The 19,527-nt window shown below is 49.9% G+C and overlaps 1 protein-coding gene across 1 annotated transcript in view; it reads right to left on the minus strand.

Moving 5' to 3' along the window:
* Window positions 1–5,145: 5,145 nt before the first annotated feature.
* Dmtn (dematin actin binding protein) overlaps window positions 5,146–19,527 on the minus strand; it is a 14,788-nt gene continuing 406 nt past the window's right edge. The window contains exons 2-15 of the mRNA XM_013034416.1: window positions 19,317–19,391; window positions 18,784–18,939; window positions 18,022–18,066; window positions 17,587–17,686; window positions 17,224–17,280; window positions 16,816–16,968; window positions 15,158–15,282; window positions 14,572–14,677; window positions 7,387–7,451; window positions 7,203–7,251; window positions 7,071–7,078; window positions 6,821–6,886; window positions 6,457–6,537; window positions 5,146–6,268 (exon numbers count right to left, since the gene is read on the minus strand). Coding sequence (XP_012889870.1) covers window positions 6,155–6,268; window positions 6,457–6,537; window positions 6,821–6,886; window positions 7,071–7,078; window positions 7,203–7,251; window positions 7,387–7,451; window positions 14,572–14,677; window positions 15,158–15,282; window positions 16,816–16,968; window positions 17,224–17,280; window positions 17,587–17,686; window positions 18,022–18,066; window positions 18,784–18,939; window positions 19,317–19,391 — 1,200 coding nt within the window. The 3' untranslated portion in view covers window positions 5,146–6,154. The remainder of the gene's footprint in view (window positions 6,269–6,456; window positions 6,538–6,820; window positions 6,887–7,070; window positions 7,079–7,202; window positions 7,252–7,386; window positions 7,452–14,571; window positions 14,678–15,157; window positions 15,283–16,815; window positions 16,969–17,223; window positions 17,281–17,586; window positions 17,687–18,021; window positions 18,067–18,783; window positions 18,940–19,316; window positions 19,392–19,527) is intronic.

Consider the following 19,527-nt stretch of genomic DNA (forward strand, 5'->3'; position numbering starts at 1 on the left):
TGGGCGAGGGTCGCTGGGCGCACGCACCCCCAGGCCGCACGGACACTCGTCCCCGAGATGCCTGCGGGAGCCGCGGGGCGCGGGGTGCTGTGGGGAGCGGGCGGACACCCCGATCCGGTCTTCAGTGAGGACTTCGAATTTCTTTTGAATTAAAGGTGTGGATTCTTAAGTCTCTGCTCCCCCGGGCCACGGAGGGCTTGCAAGGGGCTCCTAACTGAGGCCCAGGGTCAAGGGCACCCCCTCCCCCGCCGCCTGCCGCACCTGCTGGGGAAAGAAAGGATGCCAGCAGTTCCCTCCCTGGTCATGGATCCTATTGTGTCTTGCTGAAATATAAAACACTAGAAGACTGAGCATATAAGCATATTTGTAAAATTAATTTCACTTGTTGCTTCGTTTTTCTAAGTGGCTACTAGAAAACAATCGGCAATGTATTCGGCTCCATTGTGTTTCGTTTGCACAGCCTGGTCTAGGGGTCCCTCGTACCTTTCTAGCCTATTTAACAACGACCACAAAACCCAAACAGAACTCTGGTCTCTGTGCAAGGAGCGGCTCGGAAGCCTTAGGAAAGGAGCCTGTGTGTGTGTGTGTAAGCACCGTAGAGAAAAAGCCTTTGAAAGGTAGGCAGGAGACCTGAGTTCCAATCCAGCCTCACACTCTTCAGGTCCTCAGGTCTACTTCCTGCTTTTCTCCCTTCCCAGTGTTTCTGGTAACTCCAGGAAATCATGAGTGTGCACTATGAGTTCATGACCTTTAACTTGACTTTTTAAATGTTAATAAGGGGCCTGGTCTAGAGAGTTGTGGTTAGGGTCCCAGGCCGGCCTAGGGGAAATGAGACACAATGCATTAGTGTTAATTGACTGGAACGGAGATGTGGCTCAAGTGGTTGAGAAAGTGCTGCCTAACAAGCACAAAACCCTATGTTCAAACCCCAGTACTGCCAAAAATAATAATAAAATAGCGCGCGCGCACACACACACGCCAAAGAACTGGGAGTGATGGTGCATGATTCTAGTCCCAGTGCTTTTGAGGCAAATGCAGGAAGATTATTAGTTCAAAGCCAGCCTATGCCATAGAGACCTTGCCTCAAAACAAACAAAAAAATCAACTGAAAAATAGTAGTGCTAGCTACTATTCAGGAAACATCCATCCAGATAATAGTTTGAAGCCAGCTGGAGCAGCAAAGTATCCAGTTAGCCAGTAAAATGCCAGATTGGAGGCATGGCTTAAGTGGTAGAGTGCCAGCCATGAGCAAGAAAACCCATAGTTCACACCCAGGTATCAGGGCAAAACCAAAACAAATTAATATTCACATTGTATGTGTTATGCCAAAAAAAAAAAGTGTTGGTGATTTCCTTTAAAAAAAAATACTGGGATTTGAATTCAGGCCTTAGCTACTTTCTACTCAGATGGTGCTAACCATTTGAACTATGTTCTCAACCTGTTAGTGTCTTTTCTGATGTATTGGATTTTGCTGCCACTGTTAGTTCATTTGGGGATGACCTTTGCAGAAAGCTTATTCTGTCACTCCAGGTAGAATGAAGGTCACTGACAGCTGGCTCTTTCAAATGCAAAGGTGCTAAGCCCACAGACAGGAGAGGACCCTAGCACTGCCTTGCTTTTTCCTTCCTTCCTTCCTTCCTTCCTTCCTTCCTTCCTTCCTTCCTTCCTTCCTTCCTTCCTTCCTTTTTTGTTTTGTGCCTGTACTGTGTGGCTTGAACTCAGGGTCTGGACACTCCTTTAGCTCTTCACTCAAGGCTGGCACTCTACCACTTGAGCCACAGCTCCACTTCTGGCTTTTTGATGGATTAGTTGGAGATAAAAGAATCTCACAGACTTTCCTACCTGGGCTGGCTTTACACTGGGATCCTCAGATCTCAGCTAGGATGGATTACAGACATGAGCTAGGAGTGCCTGGCTTGGAAGAACCTTTTTTATCCGTCCGACAGTTTCTTTGTTCCACACTGATTACATAATTAACTACAAAATTCAACCTAAAAAACAGTGATAGATTTATTTTTAGTTTTTGACAGTCTGGGGCTTGAACTCAGGGCCTGGACACTGACCCTGAGCTTCTTTTGCTCAAGGCTAGCACTCTATCACTTGAGCCACAGCACCACTTGTGACTTTATCTGTTTGTGTGGTACTGAGGAATGGAACCCAGGGCTTCGTGCATGCTAGGCAAGCACTCTACCACTAAACTACATTCCTAGCCCAAGATCTAACTTTAAAAAAACAAAGCTTTGCTTAAAAAAAAAGTTTGTAAATAACTGGAGGGAATATAGCAGGTTTTATGTCTGAGGAGCCTGGGGGATATTTTCTAAGGCTTTGGTTTAAGGACCTAGAGTCCTGCCTTGAGTAGCTCTAAATTCCCAGGAACTTAAAATCCTCTGGGACTTGGTATCAAATGATCAAATTACACAGTATCCACTGGAGCTTGCAATGCTGACATTTCCCCTGTCAGCCGGGGAGCTTTGATAGACAGGGTCTCCCTGGCCAGGTCATTGCTGTGCCCCTAGTGCCTAGCATGGTAATAAGTAAAGCCCGGTTTTGCTCCTCCTTGCCTGTCCTGTCCTGCTTCCCTTCAAAAACCAGCTCTACACATTGGGAAAGGTCTAGAGAGTTTGATGTTAGAGCATTTGCCCAACATGATCAATGTATTGAGTTCAACCTCTAGCAACAACAACAAAATCAGCAACCTGGAGGGTTGGTCCCCGGTCCCAGCTTATGAGTTGTATGTGAATTATCTCTGTTCCACAATTCTCTCATTTGTTGAAAGGATAAAAATGACCTGTCCTACAGGATGTGGTGGTGCATGCCTGTAATCCCAGCACTTAGGAGGCTGAGACAGAAGAATCCAGAAGTCCAACAGTAGTCCAGAATCCCATGGTCCTGTCTTGAGAGAAAGAGGAGAGAGAGTAGGAGGGGGGGGTTAATGGGCACCAGTCCTATAATCCTAGCTACTATTCAAGAGGCTGAGATTGAGGATCATGGTTTAAGAAGCCAACCAAGGCAAGAAAGTCTCTGAGCCTCTTATCTCCAATTAACCTCAAAACAGTGGGAAGTACATCTGTGGCTCAAATGGTAGAGTGCTAGCCTTGAGCACAAAAGCTTAGGAACAGTGCCCAGGCCCAGAGTTCAAGTCCCAGGACTAGGGAGGAGCAGGGAGAGAGAGAAAGAATGAGGGGGGGGGGGATGGGCTAAAGTTCCCTGTGACTCACAGATTTGTTGTAATGATAAAGAACTCTTACATAATTTAAAATATGCAACAGCACTCTTCTAAAATACTTGCTCAAGTTTGAATGATTATTATACACCTTGTACTCATTTTAGCCAAATGACAGGAAGATCGCTGGAGTCTTGGTCTGACCGCAGCTTCTGTGCTAGGGTCCTGTCTTGGACATCACCAGCTCACTGGTCGGTCAATGGCACAGCTCTTCATGCACCCACTCAGCCTGTTCTAATCAGGTAATAACCAGTGTGTTCCCCCCCGCCCCCGCCCATCAGCTCTCCTCATACTCTTTGAGCCCCCAGTCATATCTGCATCCCACAGCCTCCCTGCAGACATGAAGCTCCATAGCTCTTCCCCTGGGGAGGTCTTGGTTCACCAAACCGCCACCTCTTTCCCTTGGTTTCTACCTGATCTCTGCTCTTGCTGGTTTTCCTGTGCCAATTTTCCTTTCCTGACTGATCCTTGATGGTCAGCTCAGGATACTCTCACACACTGGGGTTATATTGGGTGTTTGGCCTCGCCAGTGAACAAGGAGCACCCTGGGCCCCACGGAGATGAACTTGACCGCCAAGGTGAGCAGAGGCCTTGGAGAAGGGAAGAGGCCCCTGTTCTTTCCAGCCCCTAGACACAAGTTTCTGTTCCCACCCTGCTACCATCACAGAGCCCTTGAAGAGGCTGCAAGGAAGCCCAGCTCCCGCATCCATAACCAGTCCCTCTGCGTCCATCACCAGCCCCCTGTAGCCATGACACAATGAATTGGGAAAGGGTAGTAGATGCCATCTGTCTATCCCCTCCAACTCTTTTTCTAGAAACATTTTTGTGCAGCTACTGGGGCTTGAATTCAGGGTCTCATGCTTTTGATTAGTTTGCTCATAAAGAGATGGTAGTCAGGAGGTGAAAATCAGGAGGGTGAGAATTTAAGGGTGAGAATTTAAGGCTGTTCAGGAGGCTGAGATCTGAAGATCACAGTTTGAAACCAGCTGGGCAGGAAAGCCTGTGAGATTCTTATCTCCAATGTAACCATCAAAAAACCTCAAGTGGAGCTGTGACTCAAGCAGTAGAGTGCTAACCTTGGGCAAAAAAGTTCAAGGAGAGCATCGGGGCCCTAAATTCAAGCCCCAGGAGTAGAACAGGAAAAACGCAAACAAAAACATAATTATACCCATCTTAACCAATAATCCAGTGTGGTGTCTTACACCTGGCATCCAGCTATGTAGGATAATAAAACAAGAGGATCATGGTCCAAGCCGGGTGCCAGTGGCTCACGCCTGTAATCCTAGCTACTCAGGAGGCTGAGATCTGAGGATCGTGGTTCAAAGCCAGGCCAGGCAGGAAAGTCCATGAGACTCTTATGTCCAATATAAACCACTAGAAAACTGGAAGTGGCGCTGTGGCTCAAGTGGTAGAGCATTCATCTTGAGCTGAATAGTGTGGGGACAGCGCCCAGGCCCGGAGTTCAAGCCCCACGACAGACCAAAAAAAAAAAAAAAGAGGCTCATGGTCCAGGTTAGCCAGGTCAAAAAAAAAAATGCACCCTATATAAAAATAATGAAGGCAGGCTGGAAATGTGGCTTAGTGGTAGAGTGCTTACCTAGCGTGCATGAAGCCCTGGGTTTGATTGCTCACTACCACATAAACAGAAAAAGCCAGAAGTGGTGCTATGGCTTAAGTGGTATAGTGCTAGCCTTGAGCAAAGGGATAGTGCCTAGGCCCTGAGTTTAATCCCCAGCAGTAGCAATAATAATAATAATAATAAAGGCAAGAAGGGATAAGGGCATGATTCAACTGATAGAACATCTGTGTAGTAGGCTGGTGGCCCTGAGTTCAAATCCCAGTACTATCCCCACTCCACCCCACCCCACCCAAAAAAAAAAAAAAACCACTAAAAGAAAACCAAATTGTTTTAGGGACCCAATGCAACCTTTTAATTCCAAGCAGAGTCCTCTCAACATGATCTCACACACACAGTGGAAAGGGAATGCCAAGGTCTGGGCAGGAGCAAAACCCAGAGCTGGGCAAAAAATATATATATAATTATATAAACATACGTATGTGAAGAGGAGAGCTGGGAGTGAGTAGGTAGGGTAGGATTGGGCAAGGAAAGCTGCAGGGGGGGTGCCCCAATAAATTACATTCTGTAGACAGCTTAGATGGGGGGGTGCATGGGAAAAGGTGGAGCCCTGGGAGCTAGGCCTCTCAGAGATGTCCCAAGCCTGGCCTCTTCACCCCATCCAAGGGAGGCTCGTGGCTTGGGCTCTGTGGTCCCTGGGCAGGCGCTAGACGGAGGCATCCTAGCCGGCTTTGGCAGGAGGCTGGTGGTAGCTAGACATTGTATAGGCAGCATCTCCACTCTTAGCCAAGGCTTTTGGGGGAGCCCTGGAGGTAGAGCAAGGGTGGCATTGAAGCTTGGGGTCACAAGTAGAGGACAGGGCAAGCTGGAGGGAGGATGGCCTCCTAATGGAGGCCCAGCTGGAACCCGCCCCTGCCAGTCAGAGGAACAGGAAGCTCAGGTACAGGGGCTTCCGGAAAGGAGTGGAGGGGGTCCACGTGGCAGGGAGACACAGGGTCCCACAGCCGGTCCACCTGTGTACAGGACAGCTGACGGCCTGACCACAAGTGTCCCCTTCGTGCCCCTCACCCTCGTCACGTGGAGGAGTACAGGCAGGGAGAGGGGGCAGACATTAACTCGGTGTGTGCCGGAGTCCAGGCTGGGTTGAGTGAGGCCGTGGGGACCTGGGAGGAGCGGAGGAAGCCCCTGGCCATTGCGGGGTTCCAGGGGTCTTGGCTCCCCTTCTCCCTCAGCAGGGAGCTCTGCCCTACTTCTCACTGCTCCTACCGCCCACCGCTCCCAGCCCCCTGGGGAAGAGGATGCCCAGAGCCCCGAGCGACAGAGAGGGACTGTCACCAAGAGGGTGGCGGGGACAGTCAGAAGAGCGCGGCCTTCTTCTTGAGCTCGTTCCGCTTCCACAGGGCCAGCTTGCTGAACTCTTCTGGAGACATGGCGAAGACCCTGGAGAAGTCCTCGGCGGACAGGTGTCTCTGTGGGGCCGGGGTGGGGCGGGGGGTTAGAGGGGAGGACATAGGCAGGTGAGGCTTGAGGCTCATCTCTGATGGCACCAAGACCCAGGTCCTCCCGAAGCGGGCAGAGGGGAGCTCCAGGCAGAGCAGACAGAAAGAACCCCAAGCATAATCCTGTATTAGGCGGATGGAGCGCCTGTCCTGCATACCTCAAGCCTCATCCGATCCACCCCTGGGGGCAACTTGGTTCGTCCCTTGTTGGTCACCACCAGCATTTCATAGGGATAGATCTGGGGAGGAAGGGGGAGGGGCTCTGAGGCTCTTGAGAGTCTTCTGTCCATGCCAACCCTCCACTGCCCGAGCCCCCCCTCCCACGTCGACCTGCGGAGGAGCCATCGGGGTTCATGCCATTTCATTGCCATCCATTTCCCCAGCTTCTCCGTGATGCCACCCTCCCCACCTCACCGTCTCCAGGAGGACCCCTAGTAAATGAGCTCGCGCGGTCAGCTTGCCTGCCTCGGCCCCGCCCCCGCTGCCCGCCCCCACCGTGGCAGCCAGGTCCCCTGCCCTCACCTTCTGCTCCAGCACACAGGGCAGGGAGTTCCCCCGGTCCATCCTCCCCCTCTGGCCCTCTCCGTTCTGGGGAGACCAAAGCCGAAGTGAGCCAGAGCGGGGTGGGGGACCTTCCCAGTCTTACCCCGGCTTCTTGCGTCTTCACCACCAGGCAACTCTGTGGCCCCACACACACCCCTCCCCCTGTCCCCACACTGCCCCTGGCCTCCGATGATGCTCCTCCGCCTGCTCCCCTCCAGGGGGCACTCACCTGCAGGCCTGCAGAGAGAGAGCCATTGTTCAGAGGCAGCTCCCAGGGCCAAGGGGGACTCCACACATGCCCCCTCCCCCAACACACAGGCTGTCCAAGGAGCCCGTGGAAACAGGCCGCCAGGCTGCTCACCTGGGCTTCCTGCCTCACTCCCCGATGGGCTGAAGTCTGTGGACTGTAGCTAGGAAAGGCCATGAAGAGAGACGTTGGGATATTCTTAAGGGGTCCCTTTTGCCTCCCAGCACCCCCCAGATACTCAAGCACTTGGCCATTCGGAAGCTGGCCCCGGTCTCCTGGTCCTCTCAGGAGGCCTTACCCGGCTCAGGGTGGTCCTGCCATAGGAGGGAAGAGAAGATGACTTCGATGTTCCTGGGTGCAAAGCTGGAAGACAGCAAGAGGGCCTGGACTCAGTCCCTTGGCTAAGTCCTTCCCAAGAAGACTGGTTTTCCCACCCAGAACATGACAGGAAAGGGGAGAGACTGAAAGGAGCCTGCTGGGGGCTTCTGCAGTGTCTAGAATACTTTTCCTCCTCTCTCTAACTAGAATTGTACCAAGTAAGTACACAATTGGGCCAAAGGCCTGAGTACTAAAATCTACAGCTTGAGCTGAGATTCAATGTCGTGAAATGGTGATTAGATTGTCACTGTCACCTGTACAGTCACATGACAGTATAACGTATAACTCCAGGGGTGTCACAAGTGACACTGACATACACATGTGAAATTCTAAGGTAAAAATGGAAATCTTGGGGCTGGGAATGTGGCTCAGTGGTAGACTGCTAGCCTAGCAGGCATGAAGCCCTGGGTTTGATTCCTCAGTACCACATAACACAGAAAAGGCCTAAAGTGGTGCTGTGGCTCAAGTGGTAGAGCGCTAGCTTTGAGCAAAAGAAGCTCAAGGACAGTGCCCAGGCCCTGAGTTCAAAGCCACAGGACTGGCAAATAAATAATAGAAGTCGTAGAGCTCATTTGTGGATAAATAGAAGAGCTGGAAGAATCTCGTAGAACTCAGAGCTGAACCCATGCCTTAAGGCACAAATCTATCAACTTCATTCTCCAGGCCTCAATTATTGGCTGTGCATTCTCAAAAACTGCTTTTGCAACTCTTCTCGCCCACTCAGGACCTGCCAGTTGGGTCCTCTTGGTGTGGCTCAGCCACACAATCAAGCCAAGCAGCTTTTCTCTGCGGTCCATAGCAGACAACCCTTTCCAAGTACCACATCCTGGCCGGAACTGCTTTGCCTACTCAGGCCCACTACCACTACCTGGCTCTTTAGGCCTGTAGAGACCACCAGGTTCTTTATTTTGTTGTTTGTTGTTATTGTTCTGTTCTGTTTGGTTTTTGAAACAGCATCGGGTTATTAGCCCATGTTGATCTGGAATTCACTACTTGGCCCCAGGCTGGCCTCAAACTTGAGATCCTCTGCTTCAGTCCCCCCTCCCCCGACCCAGAATGCAGGGGTTACAGTCATACACCACCACGCCTAGTACAGACCTCTTGTTTCTTATCTCTGCATCATCCTCATTTTCTGTCAGCGCCTTCTCAGCTTCCACCCGTGGAGGGGTGCACGAACGACTTCACCAGCGCCTCCACTAGCCAGTCTGGCACTCAGTCCCTCAGCTCCTCCCTTACCAAACACGAATCCTCCATCAGCCCAAGTTCTCCCATCTAGCCCGAAGGATCTGGCAGAACTCAAGCCTTGTAGATTAACATCGCTACAAAGGTAAGGCCTTGTGCCACTTCCCATCAGTAACTAGTCTAAACGTCTACTAATTTTACCAAGCCATATCACGTTTTCTCAGTAGATAGCCATAGCTTCTAACCTGGCCTGTTCTTGATGGAGACCTTGAGCAGTAGAGAAGGCCCTTCAAGCTATCCACACACATTCAAAGGGTCCATCTCCTTCCACACACCAAGCCTTCCCACTCTACCAATCCTCCTGCTGCATCTTTACTAGAGGTGTTCTCCAGGGACACCTGGGTGCCCTGCCCTTCCTTCCTATATCCAGTCTCATTTTCCTCTCCACGTGACCATTATGTGTAAGCAGAGACTCCAGTGTCTAGCTCAGCCAAACTCAGCTCCCACTCGCATAACTTAGGTGGGACATTCAAACTCAACCTCTGCCCCTTTCCAGGGAAACTTGCCTTTTTTGTTATCTCAGTTCCAGGATGTCATTCTCCAGCACCCCAAAATCAAGTTGCAACATGTTTCACCCAAATCCCCACATCCAATCAGCCACTGGATTCAATCCAATGGATTTGATCAATCTCTTAGATATTTCTCAGCCCCATTTCCTTTTCTCTAGATCCATGGAAGTTGTTAGACATTATTACACAGTGCTATTGCTGGAATATTATTTTAGTCCCCCTAAGTTTACCACTGTTCAAATTTAACCCCATCATGAGGTATTAAGAAGATGGAAATGTAATCCAGGTGGTGAGGCCTTTGGAGGTGATCCAGATTAGGTAAGGTCATCATGGCAGCAGCCCCATGATTGAACCCTGGTGGCTTTACAAGACGATTGCAGGGGGCTCAAGGAGTTCATTGCTTGTCTAGCAAGTGCAGCCCTATTACCATTACCACCTCTACAAAAAGAAAAGAAAAAAGAGAGCACACAAATAGTGTTGTACCTTAAACTTCTAGAAAAACGGGAACAAGTTAAACTCAAAATTAACAATAGGAAGCAACAGTAAAGATCAGAGAAAAAAGTTAATGAAATGGAAACTTAAAACAAAAACTATACCAGGCCAGGCACTGGTAGCTCACGCCTGTAATCCTAGCTACTTGGGAGGCTGAGATCTGAGGATCGTGGTTCAAAGCCAGCCTGGGCAAGAAAGTCTGTGAGACTTATCTCCAATTAACCACCAGAAAACCAGAAGTGGCACTGTGGTTCAAGTGGTAGAGCGCTAGCCTTGAGCTGAAGAGCTGAGGGATAGTGCCCAGGTCCAGATTTCAGGCCCCACGGCCAAATAAAATATAAATAAATAATAAAATTCAACCTTTTGTAAATGGTGAAACCTCTAAAGAAACTAGGACTAGAACTGTGCCAGGGCTGGGAAGGTGGCTCAGTGGTAGAGCACTTGCCTTGCATGCTCGAGGCCCTGGGTTTGGTTCCTCAGCACCACATAAGAAAAAAGCCGGAAGTGGCGCTGTGGCTCAAGTGGTAGAGCGCTAGCCTTGAGCTGAAGAGCTGAGGGACAGCGCCCAGGCCCAGAGTTCAGGCCCCAAGACCAGATCCAAAAAAAAGAACTGTGCCTGCATTTAATAGTCTTTATGTAGGGCTGGGAAGGTGGCTCAGTGGTAGAGTGCTTGCCTTGCATGCATGAGGCCCTGGGTTCGATTCCTCAGCACCACATAAGCAAAAAGAAAAAAGCTGGAAGTGGCGCTGTGGCTCAAGTGGTAGAGTGCTAGCCTTGAGCTGAGGGACAGCGCCCAGGCCCAGAGTTCAGGCCCCACGACCGGACCCCCCCCAAAAAAATAGTCTTTATATGCTAAATCTATAGTCAACATCATATTGAGTAGAAGAACAAAGTATTTTCTCTAAAGTCAAGAATGAACACAAGCCACGTGCTGGTGGCTCACACCTGTAATTCTAGCTACTTAGGAGGCTGAGATCTGAGGATCGCAGTTCAAAGCCAGCTTGGGCAGGAAAGTCTGTGAAACTCTTATCTCCAATAAACCACCAGAAAACTGGAAGTGGCGCTGTGTCTCAAGTGGCAGAGTGCTAGCCTTGACCTGAGGAGATAATGGACAGTGCTCAGGCCCAGAGTTCAAGCCCCATGATTGAAAAAAAAAAAAAAAAGAATGAATAAAAAAACACCTGCCCTACTTTTATGCAATATGATAATAGAAATCCTGCTAAAGCAATTAAGGCAGGAGAAATGAAAGGAATTCAAATTGTCACAATTTGCAGATCATCTGATCCTATATTTAACAGACTCTACAGACTCCACCAAAAAACTCACAGATCTGATAACACTTTCGGAAATATAGCAGGATATAAAATCAACACTCAAAAAATCAATAGTTTTTCTATATTCCAACAATGACTAGTCAAAGAAGTCAGGAAAATAATTCCATTCATAACTGCCTAAAAACAATCGAACACTTGAGTTATTAACTAAGGAAGTAAAGGTCTCTACAATAAAAACTATAAAACCTTGGAAGAAAGAAACTAAAGAAGACACCAGAAGATGGAGATATTCACATGTTCATGGATTTGTAGAATCAATATATCTAGACTACCAAAAGCAATCTATAGATTTGATGAAATACTCAAAGTCCTGTTATTCTTGATAGGAATAGAAAAATCAATCAAAAAATTTCATAATGAACCAAGTGTCAGTAGCTCACACCTGTAATCGTAGGTACTCAGGAGGCTAGATCTGAGGATCAAGGTTTGAAGCCATCCTAGGCAGGAAAATCTGTGAGACTCTATCTCCAATTAACCACCAGAAAACTAGAAGTGGAGCTGTGGCTCAAAGTAGTAGAGTGCTAGCCTTGAGCTCAAAGGACAGCACCCAGTCCCTGAGTTCAAGTCCAACCACTGACCAATAGAAAATTCATAAAAGATCCTGAATGGCAAGATCAATTCTGAATAAAAAGAGTAACACTGAATATATCACAATACCAGACTTCAAATTATTCCTGAACTCTCTGGGCTAGTAAGTGGTTGTCCTTAAATTCAAGATCATCCTGCCAAAATTATACTTTCAGGGATCATTTCTATAGTTTGTTACTAGAGAAATCTCACTGATTGTGTAGAGTGCCGCATGGTTTCCCTTATTTGTACCAACTAGTACATGTGTAGGACAAGCAGAAAAGGCCAAAAGCTATGTACAGATGACCATATAAGATGATGTTAAGCAAAATGAACCCCAAGATAGTGACACAAATATCTTTTTTCTTTCTTGCTATTGTTTCTAACGTATTTATAATCTACCATGTGGTTTTTTTTTTGTTGTTGTTGTTGCTTTGTATGTTCCTCCCCCATGGTATAACCCCTGCTTTTACTGTATTTGATGTTGGTGCCCTGCATCTTATATATACATTTCTCTAATTCGGGGAGGAGAAGGGAAAAAACCAAAATGCTTAAATAAGGATACAGGTTGACTTTTTGTAATAATGAAATGTACAAAACACTATGTTGAAAACGAACTTTACAACTTCGGTGGTGGGGGGTGGGGGGAGGGTAGTTGTGGAGGTGGGAGGGAAGGGATGGTAGGGGAAAACAAAGGAGGAGGCAACAATGCTCAGTTGGAAATGTACTCATTACCTTGCTCATGTAACTGTAACCCCTCTGTACTCATTACCTTGCTCATGTAACTGTAACCGCTCTGTACAGCATTTTTACAATAAAAAATGTACAAAAAAAGATCATCCCACCTTAGTCTCCTGATATATATCATCCCATAGATAGACAGACAGACAGACAGACAGATAGAGATACTGATGTGATTCTAACTATGGGACTATGTAGGGGGAGAAGGAAAAGGAGAGAGGGAAAAAAGAAATATGGAGCGAGAATAACTTTGAAATATAGTGCATGGGCTGGGAAGGTGGCTCAGTGGTAGAGTTCTTGCCTACCATGATGAAGTCCTGGGTTCAATTCCTCAGTACCACATAAACAGAAAAAGCAGAAGTGGTGCTGTGGTTCTAGCAGTAGAGTGCTATCTTGTGCCAAAAACAAACAACAACAACTTAGGGACGGTGCCTAGGTCCTGTGTCCAAGCCCCAGGACTGACAAAAAAAAAAAAAAGAAAGAAAAAAGAAATATAGTGCAACGATGTATGAAGATGGCATAAAGAAACACAGTGGGAAACTCAATGGAAGCTGTTGATCAATAGGGGATTGAAGGGAAGGGAAGGGGAAGGGGAAGCAATAGAGGGGTGTTCTAAGCAAAACATGTACATGCACATCTGAAACACAGTGAAATCTCTTTGTCCAATTAACACACACTAAAAAAGAAAAGAATGAAGCCTGGTTCTGGTGGCTCACGCCTGTAATCCTAGCTACTCAGGAGGCTGAGATTCAGTTCAAAGCCAGCCCTGGGCAGGAAAGACCGTGAGACTCTTATCTCCAATAAACCACCAGAAAACCAGAAGTGGCACTGTAGCTCAAGTGGTAGAGCACTCACCTTGAGCTGAAGAGCTGAGGGACAGCGCCCAGGCCCAGAGTTCAAGTCCCACAACCAACAACAACAAAAAAGGAAGAAAAAGAGAAAAGAAAAGAATGAGCCCAGTGGCTCACACCTATAATCCTAGCTACTCAGGAGTCTCTGAGGACTGAGGATCGAAGCCAACCCAGACAGGAAAGTCTGTGAGACTCCTATCTCCAAGTAAATCACAGAAAAGGCCAAAAGTGGCCTTTTACTCAAAGGGTTTGTTTTTTGTTTATTTTAGCAAAAGGAACTCAAGGACAGCACCCAGGCCCAGAGTTCAAGCCTCAGGACGGGCAGAGAGGAGGGTGGGGGAAGAGAAGGAGGAGGAGAAGGAGAAGGAGAAGGAGGAGAAGGAGAAGGAGAAGGAGGAGAAGGAGAAGGAGAAGGAGAAGGAGGAGAGACATGAGAGTAAAACTGGCTCAGCTGGGAGGGCCGGTCCTGGAGCAGGGAGGACTGAAGAAGAGGGTAAGTGGGAATGAATATGGCTGAGGTAGTTTATTTTCATGTCTGAAACTGAACAAGGAAATCTGTTGAAACTGTGAACAGACTCAAAGGCCTGGCCCACTGTATTCATCTCGGCCTCACTGGGGGATGCTCTCTTATTCTGTCTTCAGCTGTCCTCTGGCCATTCAGTGTTTCATGCTCCCTGCCTTTGCCCCCATGCTGTTCTGGTCATCTGCCATGGCCTTCGCTTCCATTCCCTCAGTTGGCTTTATCTTCCTCTGAGACTCAGTTTAACCTCAGGCTTTGTTGCTGTTCTTTCCAGACACCCACTGTGCTCTCTGTACCCATGCCTGCCACACTGCTCCAAACCCCAGGTCCCATGTCAGTCTCCTCTGCTGACTACAGGCTACCAGAGGACACCAACGAGGATGCAGTCTTCACTGGGAATGTCCCCAGTGCCTGCACCTGGCAGACCCTCCATAACTACCAGTTAAATGTAAAAAAACCCTGCCAACCCAAGTCAGGTGTGGGTGCCCCATACCTGTGAGCTTAGCTATTCTGGAGGCTGAGATCTGAGGATTGTGGTACAAAGGCAGCCTGGGTGGGAAAATCTGTGAGACTCTTCTCTCTAATTAAACACCAAAAAGCTGGAAGTATTGCTGTGGCTCAAGTGGTAGGAGCACTCATTTTGTGCAGAAAAAAAGCTAAGGGTCAGTACCCGGGTCCTGAGTACAAAAAAAGCAAGCAAGCAAACAAGCAAACCAAAAACAACACCTAACTCTGCCAGCCCTACTTATGCTGGTCTCTCCTTCCATCCACTGCTGCCAGGGGCTGGCATTCTCACCCTAAGGGGGGCATGCAGTCCCCCAGGTCCCCAGCCCTCCCCAGGTCACTCACAGGTGTGGAAGGGTGTCCTGTCAGGCAGGGAGCGGGTTTTCCTCCGGATGGGCAATGACTTCTCCATCTCTTCTTTTAAGATCATCTTTCCCAAGTTGGAAGTAACCTGAGATAGGAGAAAGGAGGATAAGGCCAAAGCCTAGGTACTGGAATGTCAGCTACAAACTGCCCAGCGTTGCTAGACTGCAGGACTAGAGATGGTGCTTCCAGGTGGATTCCCAAGCCCTGGGGCCCATGGAGCTCCTCAGCTTTACTGTAGAACCCTGCACCACGTCACCAGCTATGGCCTTCCCACGCTTCCCAACCTCTCTCCCCTCCCCTGGACCAGTAACCCACACTCCCCTTCTTCCAAGACCTGGCCCACCCTTCCCTGGGCTTTAAATCCTAATATCAAGTGGTGTCTCTGTCAAAGCAGCCCAGAAGCCAAGTGGCCCTTGGAAAGCAGTCTCTCAGATTCCTGAGGGAGGAGAGGAAATTCTTCCCTGTTCTGATTCAGATTTTTTTTTTTGACATGCACAGTTTAGACTAGCCACAGGACTAGAACATTAGTCCCCAAAGATACCAGGCTGGGGTTCTGAGATGCTACCTTACTGAGTTCCTCCTTCTGACGCTCCCTGATCGCCTTAATCTCCTCTTCTGAGTCATCATCTTCTTCCTCCTCCTCTTCTTCTGCCCCCTTGCGAGATGCTTTCCGCTTCCTCCATTCGGTCTCTAGGAGACATAGGCAAGAGAGGCAGCTCAGTCAATCATCGCTCTTTGCAGGTGCGGGGCTCAACCTCAAGCACAACCCTATTTCTTTTTATTTTCAATTTCAAACATTGTTTTGGAGATGAGGTTTCGCTGTCTCTCTTCACTGTCCCTGGGAGCTCTGCTGGGCAATCCTGTTATCACGGAGTCTAAACAGATCTGTTGCAAAGGCCAACTTGCACCTCCTGGACTGGTGATCCTCGTGCCTCAGCCTCCCATGTATCTGGGACTTCAGGGGGGAACCACTATGCCCAGCAGAACGAATTATTAAAAAAAAACACACAACAAAAACCTGCTTGTGGTTCATGCCTATAATCCTAGCTATTAAATAGGCTGTGGTGAGACTGTGTGTGTGTGTGTGTTGGTAACTAGGGCTTGACCTCAGGGTCTGGACACTGTCTATTAGCTTTTTCTGCTCAAGGCTGGAGCTCTAGCTCTACCATTTGACTCACAGCTTCACTTCCAGATTTTCAATGGAGGTAAGAGTCTCACAAACCACTGTTCACAAAGAAATGTACTCAATACCTGACTTATGTAACTTTAACCCCTCTGTACATCACCTTTACAATAAACATTAAAACATTTTTTTTTGTTGGTCATGGGGCCTGAACTCTGGGCCTGGGCGCTGTCCCTCAGCTCTTCAGCTGTAGACTAACGCTCTACTACTTGAGCCTCAGCCCCACTTCTGGCTTTCTCTGCTTTTGTGGTGCTGAGGAATCGAACCCAGGGCCTCATGCATGTAAGGCAAGCACTCTACCACTGAGCCACCTTCCCAGCCCCTAAACATTAAAACTTATTTTTTACAAAGAGTCTCACAAACTTTCCTGCCTGGACTAGCTTCAAACTGTGAGCCTCAGATTTCAGCCTGCTGAGTAGTTAGGGTTACAGGTTTGAGCCACTGGTGCCTTGCTCCAAGAGACTCTTATCTGAAGTTAACTAGCAAAAAGCTAAAAATGGAGGTATGGCTCAAGTGATAGAGTGCCAGCCCTAAGCAAAAGAGCCAAACACACCAGGCTCTGAGTTCAAGTCCTAGAACTGGTAAACAAACAAACGAATGAATCAATAAAGTAGGGGTTTGGGAGTGAAGCGCAGTGGCAGATTGTATCCTTGGCACATGTGAGTCCCTGGGTTCAATTCTTGGCACCAATAATTGATTAATTCATAAGAGTAACATTTCCTCGCCTTCCTATGAAGCCGGTAGGAAACATATACACGTGACTTAAATTCACTGGGGACTGAGACCTTCTCTTATTTATTTTCCTCTGGAGATCTGAGAAATGTCTGCTGACCAGATCCATGAACAAGGCAAGGAGTAACTGGCAGGCAGGCCTCCAGAGCCTCATGGCAGGAGGTAGAGCAACAAGCCTGGGTGCTGATGAAGGTAAAAACAACAACAACAACAACAACAAACCCTAAGAGGAACCCTGGGCTGTGGAGTGGGGTGGAGAAGGAGTAGTGGGGAGGGGGCCCTTGCCTCCCCCTCCCCAGTTTCCCTACCCACTACAGCCAGCGAAGGGGGACATGGCCAGTAGTCGGTTTCGATCTTGGCCGGCTGGTTGGGATCCGGGGGCTGTGCTGCGGGGAACTTGGACGACTCGATGATGAGGTCCTCGATGAGGTGCTTGCTCTGCGGGCTGCCTCCCATGGACTCTGAAGACAGAGGTGAGAGTCAGTCCTCACACAGCCCCCCCCATGCCTCGGGCTAACCTGGACCCCCCAGGGTCCCCAGCTCTATCACTGGTCCCCTCGCGCCTGTGAAATCACAGATATAAAAAGCAACACGCAGCAAAGAGCACAGGGCCAACATTCCGAGCTGTCACACACAGGTATCCACCTAGCTCCCTGCCAGGCAGCCCCGCAGGCAGGTAGAAGACAGGAGCCCTGGGAAGCTGGCGGAGCCCTTACCTCTCTGCTTATAGATGGGAGGCTTCTTGTAGATGTTGGAGTCTGGGCGGGTAGTCTCTGGGAGGGGAAATAAAGGCAGATGAGAAGGAGCATATGCTGATGGCAGGGGATGCTGGGTAGAGAAGAAAATGGGCCAGGTGGGGTGGGTCAAGAGCCAAGACAGAACTGGAGGTCCTGGCACTGTGCTTAGAGTACTGGGGAAGACGGTGACGGGCACACTGGCACTGGGGTCCTGGCATTCTGGAGTGCAATGGTGAGCTGGTCCCTCAGAGAATGGGAGAGATGGAGAGTAAGAGAATCGGGGTGCTGAGGAGATGTGAAGTCACAGGAACTAGGTGGAGTCAGGCCAACAACCAAACCTACCGGGATGGTGGAAATGGGGCAGGCTGGTCCTGGGGGTTCCTGTGGTTCTTGGGGTTGACACCTGAGAGATGATTCCAGGGGTCCGGCTGTCCGCCCACACCTGCAGAGCAGAAGCATGTTTCTCCTCCGTCCCCTGCCCCCACACCTCCGAACAGCCCACATGCACACTCTTCACTCCTACCATCCGAGCGCTCCCACCTTACGCCAACACCCCTGAGCCCAGGGCAAAGACTCCCAAGGCCTCAGCCCGCTCACGGCCTGTGCAGGGACAAAGGCTTAAGCAAGGCCCCGAATCAGACAGAGCCGGCCAGTGACGGGGCAGGATCTGCTTATTCTGCTGTGCTCTGGGCTCTGCAGAGCCCTTTGTGGACATAGGGAGATCTGGGACCCCATCCCTACAGGGTTGAGGAAGTCTCAGTGTAGGGGCACACTCACCTCTGGGGAGGGTGGGGGGGATGTGGATTTGGGGGACAGTGAGCGCTGTGAATGGAGAGGAGAGTGGTCAGTCACAGGATTAAACCCCACCCCAAGTCCACACACCTCCCTAGCCACCCTTCTCTCTCAGGGCCTTGCCAATTCTCAGCCCAGCCTTCTGTCCTTCCTATCCCCAGCATGCTCCTGACAAGATCCTGACTCTTTCTGTATGGAGCATAAAGAAGCATAGGATCTTGGGGGCAGTGTGCCCAGCGCACTGAGGGCCAGCCATGACCCTGTGCCCAGAGCCTGACAATGAAGCTCAGGAACAAGACCACAAGCAGCCAGGGATAAAGCATAGACTCCAATCTAGGTACCTACCGCTCCGCAGTCAGGCTGCACCCCACCTCTTACGTCAATACCCGCTCAGACACTGCACCATGTACTCTGACAATTTATGGGAGTGAATGGATAGGAGGGGAAACTGAGGCAACCACACACCAGCACTTTAAGTTCAGCATTTCTGAGATCTCTCTGCACACTCCATTCTTTTCCTACAGGGGAACCCCTCCCCCCCCACTTCATGCTGTTGCTATTGAACTATGGCTGCCCTTGCTTTCTACTTCTCAGCCATACCCCAGCCTCGAGTCTTGCTGTCCACTCCCCCCTCTCTCTCTCCCACATGGAGTTGATTGCACCTCCAGGGAGACTAACCCAGAGAGAGTCCATTCACCAGCCTCCCCCAGGCCCAACCCTCACTCCTGGAACTGGAAATACCCCCACCTCCCGGCTCCTGGGCAGCTCCACGTGTTCAAGAAGGGAGTAGGTGAAGTGGGGCTCGTAGATCATGAGGTCGGGCCGCTCGATGTCCAGAATGGCCTTGTCTTTGGGGATGGCAGCCAAGTCCTTGTAGCCCAGCACCTGGTTGTCCATCTTGGCCTAAGGGAAAATGGGCACAGATGGAACAGGTCCTGGGAAGGCCTCGCTTGGCACACTGGCCTCACCGGTTGAAACTTACTTTCTTACCAAGAAAGCAGTCATTCTAGGCGTTCACAAGTTACTAACTCCAGCTGTGTTCAGCCTAAACATTTAGGGTGTCACCTGAGAAATGACAGTCCTTTGCCTGGCACTTCGTGTACAGCCAGACATGACAGCGAAGGGGGCGGCGGGAAGCTTGGAGGGACCTCCAGCTTCTGCCCACCTGCCAGGATCACCATAGGAGCGTGGGGGTGCTCTGGCGGGGGTGAGGGGGGAGCTGGGGTCCGGGCCCTCCCTCCGCCCCAAATGAGGAGTGGGTGGCCTACCGGGGTACTCACCACGATGCTGGAGGGAGAGCCGGGCACACTGGAGTCTCGGGAGGAGCTGACGCTCCCGGGGGAGGTAAGAGGTTGCTGGGGAGAGCGAGAAGGGGGGCCGGGTGGGCGTGTGCGTGGCTGCGAGGGCGGGGAGGGAGGCGGGGGTCTGCCCTAGGCGGGGGAGGGCCCGGTGCGGTGCGCGGCCGAGGCCACCAGGTGGCGCCGTCGCACT

Source organism: Dipodomys ordii, unplaced genomic scaffold (assembly GCF_000151885.1).
Source record: "Dipodomys ordii isolate 6190 unplaced genomic scaffold, Dord_2.0 Scaffold189, whole genome shotgun sequence".
In the NCBI taxonomy this organism is placed as follows: Eukaryota; Metazoa; Chordata; class Mammalia; order Rodentia; family Heteromyidae; genus Dipodomys; species Dipodomys ordii.